Source organism: Macrotis lagotis, chromosome 5, assembly GCF_037893015.1.
Source record: "Macrotis lagotis isolate mMagLag1 chromosome 5, bilby.v1.9.chrom.fasta, whole genome shotgun sequence".
Taxonomy (NCBI): Eukaryota; Metazoa; Chordata; class Mammalia; order Peramelemorphia; family Peramelidae; genus Macrotis; species Macrotis lagotis.
In genome coordinates, this window is record NC_133662.1 from 75,677,568 (window position 1) to 75,702,870 (window position 25,303).

General features: G+C 36.9%; 2 protein-coding genes across 2 annotated transcripts in view; both read left to right on the plus strand.

The window, feature by feature from the left end:
* Window positions 1-419: 419 nt before the first annotated feature.
* RIPPLY2 (ripply transcriptional repressor 2) lies at window positions 420-6,388 on the plus strand. The gene is made up of 4 exons (XM_074190206.1): window positions 420-636; window positions 920-998; window positions 2,018-2,082; window positions 6,214-6,388. The coding sequence occupies exons 1-4, from the start codon at window positions 527-529 to the stop codon at window positions 6,386-6,388; spliced, it is 429 nt and encodes a 142-aa protein (XP_074046307.1). The 5' UTR covers window positions 420-526.
* Window positions 6,389-10,765: 4,377 nt separating this feature from the next.
* Window positions 10,766-25,303, plus strand: part of CYB5R4 (cytochrome b5 reductase 4) — an 84,206-nt gene continuing 69,668 nt past the window's right edge. Inside the window, exons 1-2 of the mRNA XM_074187091.1 lie at window positions 10,766-11,006; window positions 15,922-16,075. Coding sequence (XP_074043192.1) covers window positions 10,932-11,006; window positions 15,922-16,075 — 229 coding nt within the window. The 5' untranslated portion in view covers window positions 10,766-10,931. The remainder of the gene's footprint in view (window positions 11,007-15,921; window positions 16,076-25,303) is intronic.

The following is a 25,303-nucleotide window of genomic DNA, read 5'->3' on the forward strand; positions in this document are numbered from 1 at the left end:
CAGGGCTCTTATTTATATGCTTGACTGGGCCCTATGAAAGGACATCAAGAAAGCCCCATTTCATTATTTTTCCAGTGCCATTCTTGGACCCCTGAATGACTAGCTGAGTGCAGCTGCCCTAGTCGACAAACCAGGAGACTAAGGCGGTTCGGGTGGCCCCCAGACCCTACCAGCTTTTAGCAAAAATCCACAAAACGTGTAGATTCGCTTAATCTTTCCTCCTCCCCTCTTCACATGGAAATAGACTAGTGTGGTCGCCATGTGGCTATTTAAGAGCGATTAACACTTACTCGCCAAAAATCTCTCCTTGGGCCATTTGGAGCTGCACGCGTTCGAACCCCCCATTGTTTACCCGAACTGGCCTTCACGCTCAGCCTTTTTGTTTACCCCGCTGGTCCGAGGTCTGGGATGGCGTGGGGAGGGGGGCCATTTCTAAATATGCATCAGGGCATCTTGGCTATATAAAGAAGACCAGGGCTGCGGGGTGTGGGAGAAGGAGCTCCAGTCTTGGGGACCGGCTATCTACATGGAGACCTTGGAGAGCTCGCAGCCCCGACCGGACTGGGCCAGCTGCTGCCGTTTGTTTCCTGAAATCCCAGCTTCCCAGACCTTGAGACCTGGGAACAGCAACTCAGGGTATTCAACCCCTCAACTCCTTGCTCTCCTCTACCTTAGACTGAAAGATTCCAGTTTCTCCTGCTCCCATTTCCCCATGTCTCCCATTTGGATCTCTCTCTCTCTCTCTCTCTCTCTCTCTCTCTCTCTCTCTCTCTCTCTCTCTCTCTCTCTCCCATCTAGCTCTACCTCCCTCCCCCTTCTCTTAACCCCTCTGCTTCACGATCACGACTACCGCCTTGCCTCTGACTCACACCTCTCTCTGTTGTCCTTGCTCTCTTCCCCACTCCCCCGCGACTTGCAGATCGCCCACTTTCTGGAGACCTTGGCTTGGCACCCCTAGAGAGGAAACGGAGAAAATGCAGCCCAATCTCAAGGCTACGGTAAGTGGCTCCCGTCCTATAGCTGAAGTAGAACCAGAGAGAAAAGCAGATACCCGGGATTTGAGGGGAAGAACAAGAATGTATGTGTGTGCGTGCGTGCGTGTGTGTGTGTGTGTGTGTGTGTGTGTGTGTGTGTGTGTGTGTGTGTGTGTGTGTGTATGGGGGGGTAGGGAGAGTTGGGGTACTGATACCTTAGGCGGATAGAGAAGAAGACGTATTGGCACTATGTGATCCTGGGCAAGTCACTTAATTTCTCTGTGACTGATGCATTTCGACGTTTTAGCAACATCATTGTAGACAGGTTCAGTTTAATTTAGCAAGCATTTATCAAGGTTCTATTATAGGTCTGGCTCTGGCCTTGTGTGCTGGGGTACAAAAACCTAGCAGTTCTACGCCTTTAAGGAACTTATGCTGGGGGCAATACAGCACCTTCACCATCACATGAATCCAAATACTTGACTAAGCTTTGAATAGGGGGTTGCCAACTGCAGTGAAGGAAGGGCGCTGCTCTGTGGCGTCTAGGGAGTCTTAAGAGTCAGCAGGTGAAAAAGGGAAAAAAAACCTATTTCAGGTATGGGGGGAGGGCAGAGGCAAAGGCATGGAGGCAGGAGATGCACCAGCAAATAATCGAGTTGGAGTGAGACGTAAAAGGCGTGAGGGGGAGGAGAAAGACTGAGATTTGCGTCATTGGAAGCAGTTCGCACATTGACGAAATCACAGATCATTGACATGGGAGGGTCAGGACCCAAAAGACTATTAAAGTGACGATCCTGTGTATCCCGTTAGTCCCTATCCTATATTGGGCATCTCTGCCATCCCTGATCTTCCACCTGGTAGAACCTTGGCCAGTGGGATCCGATGGTTGTTTTCCTTGAAATAGATTTAGATTTGGTTCTAGAAAGGAATCTGCAGCGGCTTCCAGAGCTCGGTAGGCGGGGCTGGATATACTGTGGGGATGATCCATTCTACCGGCTTCTCCTTGAAGTGAGTAATTTGGTTCCTTCTCATTTAAATCTTAGGTGTGTAATTTGCCTGGGATGACAGAAACCTTTGGGAAACTTTCCCAATATAAACATCCAGTCAGGTGAGTGGCATGTCTTACCCCTACCCTCTAATTACTCTTTCACCCACCGGAGGAGAGTAGTAGGGAGGAAATGCACTATGCTCGCTGGCTAGTTGTCCCATGTTTCAGGACATCCTTCTTCCCTGAAAAAAAAAAAATAGACCCTTCTTTAAGGATATTCTGTATTCCTGGGTGCGGGTTCATTTTTTTTTATCCTGTATCAAAATATAGGAATATTTTAGTTCCCTGTCTCCACCTGAAGAATTGTTATACCTATTACGTCATAAATTCTTGGGAAATATTTTATCATAAAGGGAAGCGTTAGAAACAATCTCTGATGCAGAGAAGCACAGCAGTGTCACCTTGCATCTTGCAGATGTTTTAGAAGCCTGCAGGATGTAAATGAAGTTGGCGTCATTCGAGTAGTACCTTTTTTTTTATTACTGTTGAAAATGAGTAAGATAAAGGAGTCTGCATGAAATGACAGTTTTAAAAACTAGTGATTTCTCTAGAAAAGTTTGGATGATCTCTTTAGGAATAGAAATTGAAATCTAATAAAGACCCTAAAGATTATGGTCATTGGTTATTTTATAGTTAGAAAGGTTATGTGGTCCAGGGAAGAGCCCTGGAATGAAAATGTTGCCTCAATTTTGTGATTTAGAATAAGTCAATGCTAATAATGTAATGGTAATGTAAGAGTCATTATTCTGGCCTTTGTATATTTCATAGGAGTATTATGTAGAACTCTGAGATAATATTTATGGTAATTGTGTTTATTCTCATACAAAGTAATAGCTTTTAGAGTTGGATATTCCACATAAATAATTTTCCATATAACCAAAGCCTACACTGTTAGGCAATAAAACAAAATTGTAACAGTTTTAATAGAAATTATCTGTCTGTATCAATCTGTGGGTATACTTTAACAAAGTATATATCTATATCTTTTTATTAATCTCTGTACATATATATGTGTGTGTGTGTGTGTATGTGTGTGTGTGTGTGTGTATGCATGCTTTTAAAAAATCAGATTATGTGTATGTGTGTCCTTACTTAGAATTTCATTGGTGTAGGTTCTTTAGATGAGGAACTTCCTTCTATCAATGTCAATCTTCTGCAACTATTTTGCAACCGATAATTTTACAAAATTGTCTAGGGTCCCTGAGAAATTTAGTGTCTTTTCCCAGGGACACAAAAATCTTTAGGTTTCTAAAACTAGACAATCAGAGTTCACTGAACTTAATTAACCTTTCATTGTCCTTTTAAGTTTAATGCGGTGATGCTCTCAGAGGTATAAGGTACTGGATATAGTGGATGTTTTTCCTCTTAGTGAAAAGATTGCTTTATAGCCAATGATTCAGCAGGTTCAACTGTGGCCTTCTTTAATAGCTTTCAGTTTTTGGTTATTTTCACTTCTGGAAATGCCATTCACCCTATGTGCTTCTAATTTTGGGGGTGAACTAGGTAGCAAGGGTTATGCCTTATCTCTACCCTTCTACTTTTTTTCCTAACCTAAAAAATGCCCTCGGGTTTTCCTTTGAGTGAAATTAGTGGGTCTTATAGCTTATTTGACTCTGAGGCCTTTTTCTTTCTTTTATGTGTGAATGGGTGTTTAAAATGATTAACAATGAACATCAATTCAATCAATTAAACTTGCTTACTATTTACATTTAAATTGCTTCATTTCAATGCATAAAGCAGCATGGCCACATTTTTAATCACTGAATCCTCAGCAGAGTTGTCTTTTCATTCTTATTCATTTTTTTCCCAGAAATGCTTGTGAATATTGAATAGTTAATTATTCTCATTTTTTACACCATTTTCTATAAAATCTTCCAAGGTTTCTTTGTAGACCTCATATATGGTGCCCTTGATTGATTATAGTATTCCATTGCATTAATGTACCACAATTTATTTAATTGTTCCCCTATTAGTGAACATTTGTGCTATTCCCTTCCTCCCTCACTCCCTTCCTTTCTTCCTCCCTTCTTCCTTCCTTCCTTCCTTCCTTCCTTCCTTCCTTCCTTCCTTCCTTCCTTCCTTCCTTCCTTCCTTCCTTCCTTCCTTCCTTCCTCTCTTCCTTTCTTTCTTTTTACTTTCTTTCCTTTTTTTCCCTTTCTTATTTGATGATTATATGCTCTTGTGGAAATCTTTATACAGACATCTTTCTTTTGGGGGATTTGTTTTTAATAGCACTTTCCAGAGATATTCCCCCTGGTGAAATTATTGGATAAAAGGATATGATTATTTTTGTGAATTTTATTATATACTAGAAAAGATTGTTTTTCAAAATGATTCTATAAATTTGCAATTCTACCAACAATGAGTAAGTGTACCTGTTTGTATACAGCTTTCCAGAATAGCATTTCATTGCTTTTAATATTTTTTTGCCCATTTGGTGAATGTAAAATGGTACAACCTTTGAGGCCTTTTTCACTTTCAGGTTCAGGGCAATGTTCTGCAAGATTAAGGTTGTTGGAATTCTGATATCTGGATATATGTGAATAACTAAATATTGGGATTGAGAAGTGCCTTGTTATTTTTATTGTGACTTTGATTTTGAAAGATGATGATGAAGATGGTGTTGCAGTCTTGGTCTAAGGGTTTATGTTTCAAGCTACAAAATTACCATGGAAAATAACATTATTACCTTAATCTTTTGGTTAGGGAAAGGCCTTCGAGTGATAGCCTACATGTTGTTATATGTGCTTAATTCACATCTAACTGGAATATGAAGATTTTTGGAGTTCAGACCAGTATTTCCTTAAGAATATAATTCTTGATTCATAACTTTGTGCTGGAGACTTGAGTTACTAGAAGTACTTCCAGAGAAGTTTTAGGCAGGGTTTGAATCTTTTTAAACTGCATAATTTAGTGATATAGTTGCTGCTAAGTGTTTAAGGAAGGGTAATAAAGGTAAATATGCAGACTCTATATAACAATCTAAATATTATGCAGACTTTTTCTTCAAATTAATTATCAGCTTTCAATATTTTTTTCATCCATCAAAATGGTCATTTTGTGATAATCACAAAATGGGTTCCAGAAGGCCAGAATAAATATCAAAAAGGTTCTTCTATTGAAAAAAAAAGAGTGAAGATTGTTGTTAGCAGAATGCTCCACGTTTAAGTATATTTTTTCTTCAGATTTTTTTAACTAGTCATTCTAATGTAGATATCATTCCTTTTAAAATTAGAATTTTTCACAATGTTGAATTTTGCTTTATATAGTCAATCTGTCTTTTTAAAATCTTAAATTTACCTAAAATTATTCTCAGTAGAATACATTGAATTTACCTTGACAAAGAAGAAAAACATATTAAAACTGTGAAATGAATAATAGAATTTGAAAATCCTTATTAAATTCAGAGATTAGAATGAGTTTTTTATATAATCTATTTTGCTCAAAAATTAAATTCTAAAGAAAATTTTTATCCAGCAAACCCAATCTGAACCATGAGCATCAGTGATTACTTTTAGGGATCAGAAGTGACTATATATATATATATATATATATATATTATAAAAATTTTTTTGATGTTGCTTTTTATTCTGGCTCTATCTTATATTTCTTATGATCATATTTGCTGACCATGATATCCATGGTCAGCATTATTTATTAATTTCAATAATATTTATTTCAAGAAAGGTTTAGCTGTATATTGTCTTTGTGTAAAATTTGTAAAATTCAAAACTTTACTGTCATCAGAACTCTAAGCCTTGTGTAAGGTTAAATTGTTTTTTAAAATAAAGAAATTAGGAAATAAAACTGTTTCTGGTAAGTATAAATATATCCACTGTGGCTGAGTTGACAAATCCTGAACCACTGATTCAAGTGAAAATGCTGACCTTATACTTCTGTGGAAGGAAGGCAATATTGGTTGGTTCTTTAAGTAGATTTTCATTTTCCACTTAGACCATTCTTTGGGGTGGGATGGAGTGGCAAAAAATCAATTATTAAGATACTGTTGAAATTTTATTATATGAAAACTAAGACACCAGTACCAACATTATGGAACCATACAAAGGGCGTCTATCAACTGTTGGATCAATGGAAACTTGGGGCATCAATGGGAGAATTTCATGAGTTTAAGGATTCTGAAAACAAATGTACATGAAGAATAAAGCATGCTATGTTGTCTGCTTGTTTCAGACTATTTTGGCCCAAATCAAAATGTTATGATTATTTATATCAAGAAGCAGAATCTCTTCTGAAAAATTTTCCAATTCAAGCTACAATTTCATTTTATGAAGATTCTGATAGTGAAGATGATGATGATGAGGAGGAGGAGGAGCTGATTCAGGATTCAGGAACTGAATTGGATTGATTCTTTTTGAAGGAATTCAAAGTTTATAGCATTAAAATTTCAATGTACAAATGTATCATAGTCGTTTTAAAATATAATTTATTTGTGTGTAAGTTATTAATAAAATGTTAAACTATTTTGCAATTTCAGGGTAGTTTGGCCTTTGTCATGCTTCCCTGTCCCCAGTTACAATTGCTAGCACCTTATCAGAAACCAGTATATTTCCTTTTATTGTAATTTTATCAATTTGGATTTTTAAAAGTTAAGTTGTAGGGGCGGCTAGGTGGCGTAGTGGATAAAGCACCGGCCTTGGAGTCAGGAGTACCTGGGTTCAAATCTAGTCTCAGACACTTAATAATTATTTAGCTGTGTGGCCTTGGGCAAGCCACTTAACCCCCTTTGCCTTACAAAAAAAAGAACCTAAAAGAAAAAGTTAAGTTGTGACAATTTGTTTGAGAGAGGAACTGTAGAATAGTGGGTAGAGAGCCAGTTTTAGAATAAAAAAAAAAGGAAATTCCTGTTTTCCTAGCAGGATTTACTGGATAAAACTCAGACTCTGAAGTCAGATGTCTTGGGTTTGAGTCCTACTTCTGATCCTTAATTGTCTGTCTTACCTGTGTGACTTTAGACAAGTCATTCCCTGTACCTCAGTCTCTTTACCTGAAAAATGAGGACATTGGGCTTCCGAAGTCTCTTCTAGCTACATATCTATAATGCTACAGGCAATTAATACATACTAGCTATATGATCATGGGTATATCATTGAACCTCCTTCTGTCACTAAGACTATAAATTGCACAAGAATTCCTGATCTATTTTAGTGAAGGGAATAAGCCACAGTAGGAGTTCCCTGTGTAGAGGAAATGTCACTTACAGGCACTTCGGTTGTTTTAACTGCACAGAAATGCTGTTGTTCTAATTCCCCAGAGTGATAAATGAAAACCCTCTCCTAAAATCATGATGAATATTCTAGACTATACAAGTCTAGACACTCCCATCAATTTTTTTTATTTTCCATAATTCCAGAAAAGAATTCATTTTTGTATCTATAGTGCCTAGTACTATATTTTTCATAGTTTATTAGTTTATTCTACTTCAGATATTGAAATAAAAACACAAATATAATGAATTTCACATATAATTATTATTTTTAATAATGTTCACTTATTGACTGGCATATTGGGTATAGCAGACCCTGAATAAATGTTTCTTGAATAAATAAGTAAGTCACTGAATAAATATTTTAATCATTTGGTTCATCACCTTCTAGGCTTTATAGAATTTTCCAGCTGTCAGCTGACATGTAATTAGGTACTTTATTGTTCCTTTAAAAGTTTCATGATTTAATCAGTATGTACACTCTGCACAGTCGGTGCTAATTTAGCACATGATCCAACAACTTATATTGATTCTTAAATTAATTAGACTGAAGGAAAACCTGCTGTCAAACATATTTGCTATTAAAGGAAACATCTTTTCAAGTATTTGTATAACTGAGACTTGGGATCCAGTAGGAATTTTTTTTAAAAAAATCATTAAACCAGGGCAGCTAGGTGGCACGGTGGATAGAGCACCATCCTTGCAGTCAGGAGGATCTGAGTTCAAATATGGCCTCAGACACTTAATAATTGTCTAGCTATGTGACCTTGGGCAAGTCACTTAACCCCATTGTCTTAAAAAAACTTAAAAAAATTGACCAAAAATGATGCAAATGACACTTTTTATATAATCACCTGCCCTTTCCTTCAAATAGGTAAATCATAATAGTCCAAATATTTTATTATTAACCTTCCTTAGTGCGTAGTGAATTAAGAAAGCCATAGTATGTTACATTTTCTTGTTTCAATATCTAGAGATGCTCTGACCCTGTCTCTCTGACTCTCTCCCCTCTCTTGTTCTCTTTCTCTAGAAATTAATAAATATATAATTACAATACACAAACCATTATATATCAAACTTATTCTTATTTATGTTTATGTTCTTTATATTTGTGAATATGTATGTCTGTAAATCTAAATTTTTACATACCCACCCATACCTATTCACCCACAGAGAAAAAAAAATTATTCTAGCTTCAGATATTGAAATAATAAATATAAGTATAATGAATTTCATATATATATAATTTAGAAAAAATTCACTTACTGACTGGCACAATAGGTGTTTCAATTGCACAGAAATGTTGTTGTTCTAATTCACCATACTGATAAATGAAAACCTGCTCCTAAGATCATGATAAGCTTTCTAAAATCTATTGAATAAATTCAGTTCACAGCTCAGTAAAAATGTACCAGGCATGTAACAATGCAAAGTTGAAAAAATGACACACATATATCTTTGCCTTATATTCTAGAATAATAACTCTTATTTCTGGCAAATACTATATACCAAAATAGTTTATGCCAGAACTTTAATTTCCTAGTCCTTATAATTGTGGTTTCAACTGAGGTACTGAAGCATAAAATGAGGTAAAGACAAGTATCACGTGCAAATCATGCTCAGACAAGGGATGGAAAGGGATCTCGGGGAATTTGAGTCCATTAGATGTTATTGAGTTCCTTGAGAGCAGGGACTGTCTAGTCTTTTTTTGAATCTCCTGTGTTTAGCATGTAGTAGATACTTAATAAATATTTATTGACTAATTGATTGATATTCTAAGTTTGGAACTACTTTTCTTCTACTTATTTTTTTCTTATTCTTAGGATTGAAGTCTGAGTGATGTTTAGAAAAGCAACAAAAGATCACCAATTTGGTGACCCTAGGTAGTTAGGAATGGATATTCTTAGTTATATTCATATAACTTATATATAACTCCATATGTTTATATTGATTTGTTAACAAAATGGGTTATCAGATTGATGCTGTTTCTCCTTTCTGATTGGGGAAAATCCAGACATTTCCTGGGAGTAAAACTATAGGGCTGAAGAATGAATTAAGAAAGGTTAAATGACTTAACTAAGGAAACACAACTGTTAGGTGTCAGGAGTCAGATATGAACCTAGATATTCTGGGTCATGAGAGTGGTACCACTTATGTGATCATTTGAAATAGTCCCTAGAAAAACAAATGTCTCAAACCTTGAATGAGGGGTCTTTGGGGTATTTTTTTAATAGATGAAAGAAAGAGCATTAATTTCAGAATTAGGAAAGCTGAATTTAATTTCTGATTTTGTGATTTATGAATTATGTGACCTTTAACAAGTCAGTTATCCTATCTGGACATCATCTCTAAAATGAGAAAGTTGGACTGGATGGTCTGAATGATCCTTGCCAGCTTTATAGTTCTGTGATCCTGTTTGTAAATGAATGTAAACTGAATCTTTCTAGAAGGTAGGAGTCATGCATGGTCCTCATCTGTAAAATGATGATGATGATGATGATGATGATGATGATATTGTTGTGGGTGTCAGATGAAATAAATGTAAAGAGGGGACAGTTCCTGGTGCTATAGAAATGTTATTGTTGCTAGTGTTATATGCAGTAATATTCTTCTGAAGAGCAAGGACCTCGCATATTGCTAAAGCAAAAAATAATAGTGGCAATTATTCATTTCATTTCATTGTCTGAAAATTTTGCCTGACCACAGGCCCCTTTTTTTAAAAGATTGTTTCCATGTTGTACATTGATCCAAATTGAATGTGATGAGAGAGAAATCATATCCTTATGGAAGAAGCATAAAGTATAGGAGATAGCAAGATCAGACAAGAAGATAGCATTTTTTTCCTAAATTAAAGTTAATAGTCCTATGACCATAGGCTCTTAATAAATGCTTTTTCAGACAATAAGCTATCCGTTTTTTCTAAATTAAAGTTAATAGTCCTTTGACCATAGACACTTAATAAATGTTTTTTTAAAATTTTTTTAATAAATGCTTTTTCAGACAATAAGCTGTTTTTTCTAAATTAAAGTTAATAATCCTTTGACCATAGGCTGTTAATAAATGCTTTTTAACAATTTTTTTATAAATGCTTTTTTCAGACAATAAGCTATCCGTTTTTTCTAAATTAAAGTTAATAGTCCTTTGACCATAGGCTCTTGATAAATGTTTTTTGATTGACTGCTAACGGCCAGAATGGATGCTGTACAGGAGGATGGCAAGTGCTTAGCGTGAAGGGGCATCTGGACAGGTGAGAATCGGGTGAAGGTGAAAGACGTGCTGTCAGCACCGGAACGGGGACAGCTTCCGCCCTTCCCCTTGGCTGGGCGCTGTGCTCGGGCGCTGTCTTTGGGTTTCGGTGCTGAGGTTGGACGCGCCAGCCGGGACTTCGGCCCGCGAGCATGCGCAGCTCGAGCCCTGGCTCCACCCTCCCGCTCGGCGGCCCGGCTCCCTTCCTTCTGCTCATGCGCCTCGGCCCCTCCCGCAGAGGCTGCGGCGACGTGCTGCGTCATGGTGAGCTCCTCACCTGGAGACGCGCCGACGACCCCGGAAGTGGGCCGGGGGCTCGGCCACAGCCCGGCTGCCCGGCCATAGCCCGGCGGCCGAGCCGGAGCGGGGAAGCGAGAGGCGGGGCGAGGCCCTGACCGTGGCGGGGGGCCCGGCCCGAGCCGGCGGCGGCGGTCGCAGGATGCTGAACGTGCCCTCCCAGGCCTTCCCCGCCCCCGGGTCGCAGCAGCGCGCCGCCTCCGGGGGGCGCAGCAAGGTAAGCCGGCGGAAGGCCCGGAGGCCGGGGGCTCGGCTGCGGCCCGGCCCGGCCCGGCGGGCGCGGGCTCCGCCCCGAGAGGCCGAGGGCCGGCGGGCAGCCCGCGGAGCCTGCTGTCAGAGCCCCGGGAGCAGAGGGAGGGGCGCGGGAAGGCTGCAGCCCAGCACAGGGTGCGCCGCGGGGCGGCCCCGGCGCAGGCCCGGACCGGGGCCCCGCGCAGGCAGAAGCTGCCGCTTCTCCCTTGTGCCCCCCAGCATCCGGCAGTTACTGGATAAATGCCCAACAAAAATGGTTGATGGAGGAGGAGGAGATATATTCGGTTGCAGGAAAACTAGAAATAAATAAGAACCCGTATGTGTCATCAGTTATATTGCACGTTAAGATTAGTTATCACGGTTAATCAATACACACAGTCATTTGGAGAGGGTGTTGGAAAAGAACGGGACTGGGAACACAGGTGCAGAGCTGAGGGGATCTTAAAAACTTGCATAGTCAACTCCCTCATTTTATTTATTTTTTATTTTTTGCTAGGCAATGGGGCTAAGTGGCTTGCCCAAGGCCACACAGCTAGGGAATTATTAAATGCCTGAGGCCGGATTTGAACTCGGGTACTCCTGACTCTAGGGCTGGTGCTCCATCCATTGCGCCGCCTAGCCGCTCCCAACACCCTCATTTTATTTATTTTTTATTTTTTTTATTTTTTACAAGGCAAATGGAGTTAAGTGGCTTGTCCAAGGCCACACGGCTAGGGAATTATTAAGTGTCTGAGGCTGGATTTGAACTCGGGTATTCCTAACTCTAGGGCCGGTGCTCTTTCCATTGCCACCTAGCAGCCCCCAACACCCTCTTTTTTTTTTTTTAGTTTTTGCAAGGCAGATGGGGTTAAATGGCTTGCCCAAGGCCACACGGCTAGGTCATTATTAAGCTTCTGAGGCTGGATTTGAACTCGGGTACTCCTGACTCCCGGGCCGGTGCTCTATCCACTGCGCCACCTAGCCGCCCCAACACCCTCATTTTAAAGAAAAAACTGAGACTTAGTCAAACTTATATGAAGTAAAAAGAAAGGCAAAGATAGCCTTTTGAGACACTCACAGTTAGGGGTATAACCTGGAAAAAAGATCCAGCAAGCTGAGGAGTGGTCAGAGAGCAGGAAGAGAACCAGGATAGAGTAGAGTGATGGAAACTTAGAGAAAAAAGAGCATAATCCTGCCAAAAATGGGGCAATAGAAGAGGCAACAGCTATGTGTAAACAAGACAAATACAAGATAAAATAGAGATAAATTAGAAATTAGAGTAGGGGGCAGCTAGGTGGCGCAGTGGATAGAGCACCGGCCAGGGAGTCAGGAGTACCCGAGTTCAAATCCAGCCTCAGAAGCTTAATAATGACCTAGCCGTGTGGCCTTGGGCAAGTCACTTAACCCCCCCCCCCCCCCCCCGCCTTGCAAAAACCTTAAAAAAAAAGAAAAGAAATTAAGAGTAGAGGCAAGGCAGTAATAGTAACGGGAAATCAGGGAAGGTTTCCATTAGAAGACAGTAGTATGTTGGTTGGTTGATTATTGAAGAAGGCCAAAATGACATCACTATAGACAGGACTTTAGCTGGAATTTGAAGTAAGCCAGACTGACCAGGAAAAGGAAATAGGACAAATATTATAAACTTGGGGAACAGCCAGTAAAAAGACATGGAGTTAGAGTCCTTTTGTCAACTATTGCAAGGAGGCCAATATTGCAGAGTATAGTATTAATTATAATAATAACAAGCATTTAATAATTCCTGCTCTATAAAGAGTATATTGAGGAAGGTAAGAATGGTGTAAGAAAGAGGTTCAGTTCCTACTGCAGGTAGGCAGGTACTGTAATAAATGATTTACAACTGTTAAGTCATTTGATCCTTGCAAGAATTCTGGGAGATAGGTGCTATTATCATTCCCATTTTACAGTTGAAGAAACAGAGACTAAATGTATTGTGCAAGGTCACTCAGCTACCATCTGAGTCCAGATTTGAATTCAGTGCTCTCCTCACTGTGTTACTTGGCTTCCTAAGCAAGGTGTAAGAGGACTGGAAAAGGTAGGAGGGGACCAGTACTGAAGAAGTTGGAATGCCAGTTCAATCCTGGAAGTAATAGGGAGCCACTGGATTTTATTGAATAGAGAGGTGACATGGCCAGATTTATACTTTAGGAAGATAAATTTGGCTGCTGAATGAATGGTGAATGGATTGGAGTGGGCAGAGACTTGAGTCAGGGAGACCAGTCTGCAGGATATTCCAGAAGTCCAGATGTAAGGGTATATGAGGGGCTGCATCAGGTTAGTAGAAGAGTCAGAGGAGAGAAAGGGGCAACCTATCAGAGATGTTAGATTGAGTAGGGTAGGTGAGAGAGAATGGGAGGTTGAGGATGACTCCAAGGTTTCCAGTCTGAGTGCCTGGATAATAATATGTATCTTTGACAATAATAGGAAAGTTCAGAAGCTGGGAAAAAATAATGGGTTTTGGACTTAATTGAATTTAAGATATTTATGGAATATCCAGTTTGAAAACTCTGAGAGACATTTGCAGCTATGAGTCTGGAGGTTATGGCTGCATAAATCTCTTGAGAATCATCAACATAGAGATGATAATTGAAATAGTGGAAGCTGATGGAGTCACCAACTGAAGTAGTATATAGAGGGAAAAGAAAGGAACCTTTTCAGACCCTCATAGTTAGGACACATAGCCTGGACAAAGATCCAGCAAAGAAACTGAGGAGTGGTCAGAAAGCAGAAAAAGAACCAGGATAGAATGGAGTCATGGAAATTTAGAGAGAAGAGAGTACAAAAGATAAGAGTATAATCCTTCCAGAAGCAGGAGAGGTCAAGAAGAATGAGGATTGTAAAAGGCCATTAGATTGGTCAATTAAGAGATTATTAGAGAAAATGGTTTGATTGAATGATGAAGTAGGAAGCAAGAATTTAGAGAATGAGAAGGGAATGGAGGTACCAATTTTAGATGGACTTCTTAAGATGTTTAACCATAAAAGGGCAGAAGAAGCATGGGGGTGATAGCTAATGGGGATGGACTACTGAAGTGAGGGTTCTTTTTTGCAGTTGGGAAGACATGGATATCTTTTTTAAGTGATTTATCCAAGATCTAAGGAAGTGGTTTGACTAAGCCAAATCAAAGTCATTTATTAAATACCTACCATTTTTCAGGCATTATTCTTAGCATGGCCTGACAAACCAGAATGGGGATTAAAAAAAAGGCAAAAAAGCAATTCCTGTTCTCAAGAAAAACACAGTCTAATAGGGGAGGTAACATGCAAACAACTATGTACACCTCTAAGTGTTATTATGTGATCATATCCACATAGTTGATACTATCACATATAATTTGCAAAGATGAAATGATGCTACTAAGTATCACAATATCAAGTTTTCCCTCCTTTTTGAATGATTTTGCTGTTCATGCATAATTTTGGAAGAAACTGTAAATTGTTTGAATAATTTAATAAACTCACTTTTCCTGTTAGCTGGATAAAAAGGGAGGGAAAGGATGATCGAAAGCGTGGCTTAATGAGGAAGATATGATTTTGTCTCAGTGTTGAAGAGTTTGTTTTCTGGCTCATTACTTTCTCTACTTAGTCAGATGGTGTCCAAATTATATTGAGGGAGATTGACGTAGGTAGAATAATGTAGATCAGTGTTTCACAAACTACTGCAGAGAATTTTGATCTTAGCCACATTTTTTTCCTACAAAATATTAAATATGAGATTGTTCTAATTATTTGTTGCATTTTATATATAGCAGTTTGTCATGAAAACAAGTTTAATTTCTTTTATGCACAAACTCCCTTTTATCCTAGGGAGTGGTTCCATTTCCCCAGCATCTGTGAATCCTGTCAGTATGTGTCAAAACATAGATGCTCTGAATGACCAATTTAGCTAGAAAAATGATAGATGGAGAAAGGGTATGATACCGAGAAAAAAACCAAATCATTTATTAATTTTGAGTTATCTGATCCCAGTGGTTTAATGACCCTTTCTGTACAGTCTCTCCTGGTGTTTAGTTTTCTGTTCTATAGTTCTGTGGTTAAAGACTGATTCTATTTTCCTATGGAAATTTCTTTTAAACTCTGTTGGTGAAATAATTTCTACAATCACTCATATACTTGTTCATTTTTCAGATGTTTATTAAGCATGTGTAATGCCTTTTTATTCTTAAAACAGAAGTTCTTAATCTTTCTGTGTTTTGAAATTCCTTTGGCAGTCTGGTGAAGCCTATGGATCTCTTTTCAGAATATTTCTGAATGGATAAAATAAGATAGACAGAGTTGCAAAGGAAATCAATTGTATTGAAATTCAGTTATCAAAATACTTTTTTAAAAAAGATTCCTAGATCCAAGGTTAAGGACTAATGCTCTAGAAGATTCTGAAAAAGTTATTATTTCTACCAAGACCCCATTAAAACTTTGAACAATGCTAGTTTTACTCTTTTCCATGATTTTATCATGCATTTTGTTTCTTTATAGTTGTAATATAGTTTATAGTTGTAATTTTTGTAAAATCCAGATTTTTATTTAGATAGTTATCCCTAAAACCATTTTAACTTTATTTCACTTTTCTCAAATATTTTCCTGGTGGATACCATAATGATATAAATTGTTTAGGTGACTACATTTATAAGTCTCAGCTGATTGCCCATTATTTCAGTTTTCAGTATAAAATTACAGAGAATAATTTGGACAGCTCAGAGTAGTTTGTAACAAAATTTGACATATACTAGATATTGATTTTTCAGCTTATTTCCAGGGATTTAATATGAGAACAAAAAAAATGGATTTAAGACAGGGAAAGGAGAAAAGGGAACCTTGGGCAAGATTCATCCATAAATAGGAAAATTTTTAGTTGACTTAAGAGAAGAAATTTTTCTTTCTTTTGAGGTACCTTTAAAGCAAGGCAGAAGTCTTATGGATTGGATCCGACTGACCAAAAGTGGAAAGGATCTCACAGGATTGAAAGGAAGATTGATTGAAGTAACTGAAGAGGAACTTACAAAACACAACAAAAAAGATGATTGTTGGGTATGCATAAGAGGTAAATAGTTTTTTTATTTGCTTATGGACTTAGTTGTGAATTTTGTTGTATTTTCCAGTGATAGAACCGGTAATGTTAAGTAGGAATGTAATTCACAAAAGACCTTTAAAATAAACCCCTTAGGGGCGGCTAGGTGGCGTAGTGGGTAGTGGATAAAGCACCGGCCCTGGAGTCAGGAGTACCTGGGTTCAAATGCGGTCTCAGACACTTAATAATTACCTAGCTGTGTGGCCTTGGGCAAGCCACTTAACTCCATTTGCCTTGCAAAAACCTAAAACAAAACAAAACATTCCCCTTATACTTGTATAATAGAGAATTCAATTTAAGAATATTAAATTGTTCAAACTTCTTTTTGATATTCCTTGGTATTGCTTGAGAAGTTGAATATACAAACACATCTAGAAGATAGCAAACTTCCAAAGGGGAAAACATTCTTTTATTTTCTTGAAATGAGGTAGAACAGGAAAATTAGATGCCAAATCCTCTGCTTATCTGGAACAACTAGGAACTTCAGCTCTTTGGATTGAATTCTCTTAAAGTCCCTGAGTACTTGAAACAGTTGTGACAAAATTCCTACATTTAAACTGAACTGTTTTACTCCTGAACTCTTACAGCCTTTTACAGGTTTATTTTTTTTTTAATTTTTATTTTTTTAGTTTTTTTTTTTTTTTTTTTGCAAGGCAAATGGGGTTAAGTGGCTTGCCCAAGGCCACACAGCTAGATATTTATTAAGTGTCTGAGACCGGATTTGAACCCAGGTACTCCTGACTCCAGGGCCGGTGCTTTATCCACTACGCCACCTAGCTGCCCCGACAGGTGTATTTTTATTCAAAATGGACTTCTTAAATTTTGTTTACCTGTTTTTTAAACCTAAAACACTGAACTAACAGTGGGGGGATGGGATGGGGAGATTGTTAGAGATGGGCTAAGAACCAGTCATTCACAGAGGAAATTGAAAAATCTAAAAAAAAAAGCACAGAGCAGAATTGCTTTGCAGGACTGCAATAAATGTTGTTGTTGATGATGATGATATTTTTTAAAGAAAAAATTATGTTTTTTTCAGTATCCTCAGTTTAAGATCAGGAAACTGTGTAAAACATTTCCAAAAATTGATTAGGACAAAAATCTTTTGGTAAACTTCATTTATAAAAAAAAATTCAATCAAGTACAAAGTATTCATTAAAGAATAATTTATTTTTATCCTCACAACAACCCTGAGAGGTAGGTACCATTATTATCCCCATTTTTTTTAAGATAAAGAAATTGAGTCAAACAGAGATTATTAAGTAACTTGCCCAGGCCCATGTAGCTAGTAAAAGAAGTTAGACTTGATTCAAATTTAGATTCAAATCTGAAGTTAGATTTGAACTAAGGTCTTGCTGCATCTGTGTCCAGTTCTCTAACCCCTGTACTACCTAGCAGTTAGCTTAAACTTTCTGAGCCTTAGTTTCCTCATTTATAAATGAAGGAATAGGATTAGGTGACTTTGGTCCCTTCTGGGTCCAAGGTAAATATTTTTTAATTAAGTTGTGAGATTTTCTTTCATTTTTTCATTTATGACCATGTTCGATCTCATCTGTAATGTAACATTTTTCCTTGATAGCAGGAAGGTAAATGTCTTTTCTTTGCTTTTTAAATAGAAAATGCTTATCATTTTGGCATATTTTAACCAAAATTTTTCACTCAAAACCAAAATAAAATATATCAATGAAGGAAAATAAAATTAGGAAGTGCTTGTGTGTGATGCAGCTATTACTTTTTAGATTATAAGCCTTAAGTTAAAGACTATAGGTTGTTTATTGTATCTCATATGATATCTTGGATAAGGAATTCAGTGGTTAATGTTGATTGTAACGTTCTAGAGGTTGATGGAGGATATATGAATGTTGCAGTTTGAAACAGATTTATGTATCCTAGTTTAGCAATTTAATACTTTGAAGCATGATGACACAAATAAAATTTTTTTTTCTAAACTATATAGCACTATATAGGAATATAGAAACTTCTATTATTGGATGATTATGCAATATACATACAACTTTCCACTTTAAAAAAAACAATTAATTTTTAATAATATGTCTTGTTTCTACTATATTTTCTTGTGTTTCCAGTCTCCCCAATTCCCAGAGAAACATACACTCTAATAAAGAATTTTTTTAAAAAAAAGAAAAAGAAGGGGAAAAAAACAACCAAAACATAGAAAAAATAGCTGATTTTCTCTGTAATGTTCCACATTTCTGCAAAGAAAGGGAAAAGGTGTTTTTTTATTGGGGTCAGGCTTGATTATTACAATTATATGCACTAGGCTTTGATTGTTCTGTGCTTTTTCTTTCCATTCACATAGTTGTAGTCATTGTATATATTGTTTTCCTAGCACTGATTTCTTCATTTCTAACCCTAAATTCTTTTCTAATCTAATCCTAATTCTAGATATATGGAATAAAACCCTAAAATTATGTATTTGATCATTATGCAAGATAATGGACTGTATTAAATAGACCTATATAATTGAATAAAATAATTTGTCATCAGTAGAAATTTGTATTTAAGAACCTAGGATTTAAAACTATTAGGTCCTGAGATCTAAACTAAGCCTCTAATTTTGCTAATGAAAAAATAGGCCATGTGTGGTTGTGACTTCCTCAAGCTCATATAGAAAATAAATTGCAGAGATAAGTTTTCTTATACCACATCTTATGATCCCTTATATGATGATTCTTTTAGCAGAAACAGTACCCTAATTTAGGAGTATCCTAAAATTTTTAGTCTTTATTGCCTCTGGCTGCTAAACTTAAAGTCTACCACTAGAACATATAAAACATGAACCCACTGTTTTGATAGGATAAGTTTCTTTCTTTCTTTTAGACAGATTTTATTTATTTTGAGTTTTACATTTTTTCCCCCTAGTCTTGCTTCCCCCCCCCCCCCCACAGAAGGCATTCTGTTAGTCTTGACATTGTTTCCATGGTATACATTGATCTCAGTTGAATGTGATGACAGAGAAATCTATCCTTAAGGAAGAAAAATAAAGCATGAGATAGTAAAATTACATAAGGTATTCTCTATTGTAGATAGCCCAAAACTGTCCCTCATGGTTGCACTGATGGAATGAGCAAGTCCATCAAGGTTGATCATTGCTCCCATGTTGCTGTTAGGGTGTACAGTGGTTTTCTGGTTCTGCTCATCTCACTCAGCATCAGTTCATATAAATCCTTTCATGCATCCCCAGATTCTCATACCTCTTGGTTTCTAATAGAACAATAGTGTTCCATGGTATACATATACCACAGTTTGTTAAGCCATTCCCCAATTGAAGGACATTTACTTAATTTCCCATTCTTTGCCTTTTATCATTCTTGAGCCTCCTTGACCTATCTTCACTATTTAACACTGGAGATCACTTCCTTCTAGATTCTCTTTTCTTTTTATGTTTTTATGACTATCTTTTTTTCCCATTCTGCTGACTACTCCTCAGTCTTCTTAGCTGCTTCTTCATCCAGATCATATTCAATAACTGGGTGTCTCCTAAGAGTGACTTGACCCATCTCCTTTTTTTTTTGCTCTATACTTGCTTGCTTGGTAATGTCACTAATTCTCTGTGCATCAATTATTTTTATACAGATGATTTCTGATCTCTATTTACAGCCCTATGGTCTTTCCTGAGTTCCAGTCCTGTATCATCAACTACTTTTTTAACATCTTAAATTGTCCCATGGACCTCTCTGGCTCTGCTTGTTAGAAATAGAACTTACTGAATTTCCCCCAATCTTTTCTCTCTTCTTAACTTCCCAGACTTCTATATTACTATCAAAGGAACACTATTCTCTCAGTCACCCAAACTTGAAACCTCCTTGACTTGTCATTCATCTCACATATTCTATACTTGTCCTTTTTTCTTTACTCACTCAGCCATCTTTATGTTTCAAACCCTCCTCATCTCTTGTCCAAACTATAGCAATAGCATTCTGGTTGGATTCCCTGCCTCACCTCTTCTACTCTAATTGAGTTTTCCTTTTTGATAGCAAGGTGGTTTTCCTAAAGTTTAACTCAAATCTGGCCATATTAACCCTTCTTCTTGCACTCCTGCTGAATTCTAGTGTATCCCTATTACATTTAGGATTACATATAAACTACTTTTTCTAATAATTAATTTAGAACCTGCCCTTTCCTACCTCTCAGACCTCTTATACTTTACTCTCCACCTTAAATTCTCCCTTCTAGAATCACTCATCTGCTTGTCAAGCATGATACTTTCCATTTCTAGTTTTCTTCCATACCTGAGATGTTCTGCTGCTTTCCCTTCCTGCTGTCTTTAGTTTCCCTGACCTTCATTACTCAGCTCAGATCCTCTCTATTCCTGGGGGTGACCTCAGCTGGTGACCCCAGCTATTAATGTTTTAATACTTTCTCCTTTCCTATATGTGAGTATGTACACACATATATGTACACATACTCACATGTATATGCATGTTTGCCTACTACATACATACTTACACACACATGTATTTTATATATCCTTAGATGCTTAAATGTTGTCTCCATAGTTGAATTTAATTTCCTTGAGGACCAGGACTTTTTAACTTTCTTTGTATCCCCCAAACTTAGCTCAATGTCCGGTACATTTAAGTGCTTTGTCAATTTTTATTAACTTGACTTCACAGGAATTCCCCATGCTGAAGAAAATCATAGGTCTGGTTCTATATACAAAACAGGTCTATTATGTGGGATATCCCACAAGTCTTAGTGTGGATTATTAAAACTTAAACTGCTCCATGGCTTTGAGGACATCCTGTATAATGTCTGCGTCAGGTTTTTTATAAGTTAATACTCTGATATTGACTGATATTTTTATGGTCAGCCTAACCTTGTCTTGATCAAAGTTGCCTTGCAAGAAGGTTGTGTAATAAAAAGATCAGAAACCTTAGATATAGAGGGAATTTCTTATTTAAAAGCTAAATCTTTTATAAAGTCAGTTAACAAGAAGTATTTATTAAGTGCTTACTATGTGGTCTCAGAAATATCAGAAGGTGGAGTTCATTGCATTTACTTTCCTCCCTCTGAGAGGATTTTTAATTCTTAGTAATAATGTAGAAACTCCTTCAGAGGCAGAAAAAAAGGACAACTACTGTGGGCTTGGAGAAGTATATGACTCATTGCTGTCTTACTAACGCATCTGAACTGAGATGAAACAAAGCATTATGGTTCTCTATATTAGGAGAGTTCATTTATGAATTTCTAGCCCAGTTGAAGAAGGGAAGGCCAGCTTGTCAGTCGTGCAAATAATTTTTTTTCAATTAATCGGTAAATGTGAGTTAGGTGAAAAATATGCATCAGTCTTAGGACCAAGTCATTAGCAGAGACATTAAGGAACTAGGTGGTTAATATAATCAATCAACATGAATATCAATGGATATGTGTATATATATATATATATATATATATATATATGACCAGACCTATGATATTTTTCATCATGGGGAATTCCTGTCAAGTCAATAAATACTGATAAGCACTTCTATACACCAGACATTGTTATTTGAGTTGTTTGCATACTCAGTAGAGAATTGGACAGAGTAGCAGTCAGGGAAGTTAGATTTGCCATCAGGAATAAAGCTTCTACTGAGGCAAAGAAGCTAGTCTTTCTGCTCTGAATCAAAACCTGCCTTTTATAGATTCTTTTGCTCTTTGGTGAAATAACTCAGAGTTTGAGAACTTCTGTTAACCGCTGGTACTCAAGAAATTACTTTGTGAAACTTCATATATTCATTCACCATTCATTAAATGCTTACTTTTTGTTGTATCCTAAGCTCCTTATATTCATAGGATCATGGGTTTAGAGCTGGAAAGGCATCTGATTGTCTAACTTATCCTACTGATAAAGAAACTGAAGCTCAGAGAGGGCTAATTGACTTGTCCAAGGTACCATGGAAAACAGCAGAGTCAAAACTTGACCCAATGTCCTGACTTTATCTGATACTTTTTCTTCAACTGTTCAAGTGGACCAGTTGAGAACAAGAAATAACAGATAGAACAAGTGCTATACTGGTACTTAGAATTAAATAACTGAAGAAATAGTCCTCTGTTTGTAAAGGTCACTGACAAGAATTACACAGAATGAAGAATAGTTTGGCTGTGACTTTCTAGTTTCTCATTTAAAATAAGTTTTAAAAGAAAAAAAGCAAATAAATGAATTTGTTACTTCAAAATATAGCAACAAAGATTAATTAAAACAAGTCAAAAAAGTTACAGTAAAGAATCACCAAGAATTAAGCAAAGATTTTTAGCTACAAGCTATTAGTAGCCATGTTGGTGCTGGTTAAGTGAGGAGATGATCCTTTTTATTTTTTTTAGGAGGGAATGTTGCAGGAAGTTCCCTTTTAGTTTATGTCTCAGGTGTTATACAGTCATCTATCTTCGGAGAAGAGGAACCTGTGATTCATCAGAGTCAGCTTAACTTCCCATTTGGGGGGGAGGTAGGACACCTTCCCTTTAACCTAGGTAAAACTAGTAGAAAGCAAGGATAACCCACACTTTTATAAAAGGCCTCCCAAAAGTCCTAATAGCTTAAAGCTGCACTAAGATCTATGAAATAACTTCTAAGATTTAGAAAATATTTTGCTCACTAAAATCCTGAGCCAAGTAGTTTTTAGGGAGTGAGGTAGTATAGTGCACAGAATGCTAGTTTTGGAGTCAGGAAGGACCTAAATTTTGCCTGTCGTAAAATAGGAGATAAGAGCATCAGCTTCACAAAGTTGTTACACGCATTAATTGATATAATATATATGTGTGTGTGTGTGTGTGTGTGTGTGTGTGTGTGTATACACACACATATATGTAAAGTTATTTGCAAACCTTAAAAGTGCAAACTTTAAAAGATTAGCTACAGTTATATTATTTTTCCCATTTTAGAGATGAGGAATCTGAGCTTTAGAGATAGACTCATTTTCACATATTAAGTCTCTTTTGTGAAGTTCAAACTCATGTCTTCTGATTGAAAGTTCAGTACTTTCTATTGTATCTTTCTTAGTGCAATCAATAAACAGTCTTTTCTTTATTTACAAAATGTATATAAGCAAAACAGTTATAATCAAACTTGAAAAATAACCTCCATAGTTGCTCGCAGAATTCTTGGCATATAGTAAACACTGAAATGTGTTTATATATCAGATTGAATTGAATTGAATGTATCATTTACAGATCTCTACTAGACTGTGTTTCGTTACTTTACTTACTGTTAATTTGCACTTTAAACTGCATTTATTTTTTAAAAGTTCTACAATTCAGACATTTCATTAATTTGCTTCTTTTGTTCCCTCTTTCTTAGTTAATTCAGAGTAGAAAAAAATTGATTGTGTCTTTTGAGTCCAGAGATTAAAATTCTTCAAAATATGTAATTCCTTTGCTGAACACAAGATGGCAAAATGGTCACGTCACTTGCAATGTTGACAGTTTGAATTAACTGTAACATACCATTTTAATAGTTTTATACCATTTTACTCTTATCTTCACATTAGATTAAAATTTCTGTCAGGTAAAATGGACATATGTAGTTGTTTGAAATATGTCACACCCAGATAGATGGTTCTATTTAATGGTGCCAGGATTTAATTTTTGGTTAAACGTAGCCATAGCCAGAATAATGAGCATTTTAATAGGGAAAGACAGCACAAGATAGTTGAAAAGGAGTGAGAGGGACAAAATACCTGTGATGAGAGAAGGTAAAAAAGTAGTTCAGAGAGTCAGGTGTTAAAAAGCATGGTTGACCTAGGTACCTCCTCATTTCTCTTTCATGTTTCTCTTCCTACTTGTCTGACTTCAGTTGCCTTTCTTGTCAGCTAGGTGACCCAGTGAATTAAGAACTGGGCCTGGAATCTGGAAGACTCGAGTTCGAATCCAGCCTTAAATACTTATTAGTTCTGTGACCCAGGATAAACCGTTTAACCTCTGTCTGCCTCAGTTTCTTCAACTATAAAATAGGGTTAATGACAGCATGTTCCTCCCAGGGTTGTTGTAAAAATTAAACGAGGTAACATTTGTAAAGCATCTGGCACAATGTATGGTGCCTAGTAGACACCATATAAATTTTTATTTCCTTTCATTCTCCTTGCTCATTTTATATATGGCATGCTATCTCTTAACAGGACAGCTCCTGAGCATGAGAAAGTCAATAGAAGTCAACCAACAAATGTTTAGCCTGCAAATACTGTGTACTGGCTACTGCATTATATTCTGAGGATACCAGAAAACAAAGCAGCCCTTACCTTCATGGAGCTTATATTCTAGTAGGGGGATTAGCAGGTACAATCAAAAGGAAAGCAAAATTAAAAAATTAACACAGGGCAATGAATAGGAATAGAATTAGCCTCTGGGATGAAAATTGGGAAAGGCATATATGGAAAATAGTATTTCAGCTGAACTTTTTAGGATATTAGGGATTCCAGGAGGCATATAGGAGGGAAAGCATTTCAGGTCTGGAGAAATTTAGGCTGTTCAAAGGTACAAAGATAAATGATGGAATGTCAAAGGTAAGGAATGGTCAAGAAGGACAGTATGATTGGACCAACATGTATAATAATCCTAGAGAAAGAGTTTGTGAAGGACCAAAGCAGGAAAGAAAACTTAAAAACAATTGGACTAAACCAAGTATACAGAAAAGAAGTCCATGTTGAAATAACTCAGTTTTGAGGACATTGAGAATTTGGTTGGTCCTCAAGACATCTGGAAGAAGGGAAGATAGTAAATGTTTACAGAAATCATGGTGTGATTTTACTATAGAAAAAAGGCCATCAACATAGAAAAAAGGGAAAAACTGGATTTTGAATGCAGAGTAAAAGCGTAACTATTCACTTTTTAAAAATTTCTTTTATGTTTTCCCCCTTTAGTTCTTTCACAGCTTAACTAATGTAGAAATCTCTTAAACCCAATTTTATATTCACCATTTATATCAAATTCTTTGCTACCATGGGAGGGGCCTGGGAAGGGAGGGTGATGAAAAAATGTGAAACTCAAAAAAAACAGGGGAGAACAGTTTGTTCCAAGGTAACTGCAGTGGATGCTTGATCAGTTATCCACTGAATCCTGGGCCATCCCCCATCTTAACTTTTGTCTTTCCACTGGACTTCACTGAAGAGTAATAACTGATGACTTTGTGTAACTCTACCTCAGACAAGATATCACTCCATGATATCATTGGTTTTTTTTTGAAAATGAAGGAAACACAATAACTAC

Bases quoted from the DNA above. Each gene is read 5' to 3' on its own strand.
- RIPPLY2 (XM_074190206.1), top strand. From the start codon at position 527: ATGGAGACCTTGGAGAGCTCGCAGCCCCGACCGGACTGGGCCAGCTGC. The intron at 637-919 runs GTATTCAACCCC...CGCGACTTGCAG, and splicing joins CCTGGGAACAGCAACTCAGG to ATCGCCCACTTTCTGGAGAC. The intron at 2,083-6,213 runs GTGAGTGGCATG...TGCTTGTTTCAG, and splicing joins CAATATAAACATCCAGTCAG to ACTATTTTGGCCCAAATCAA.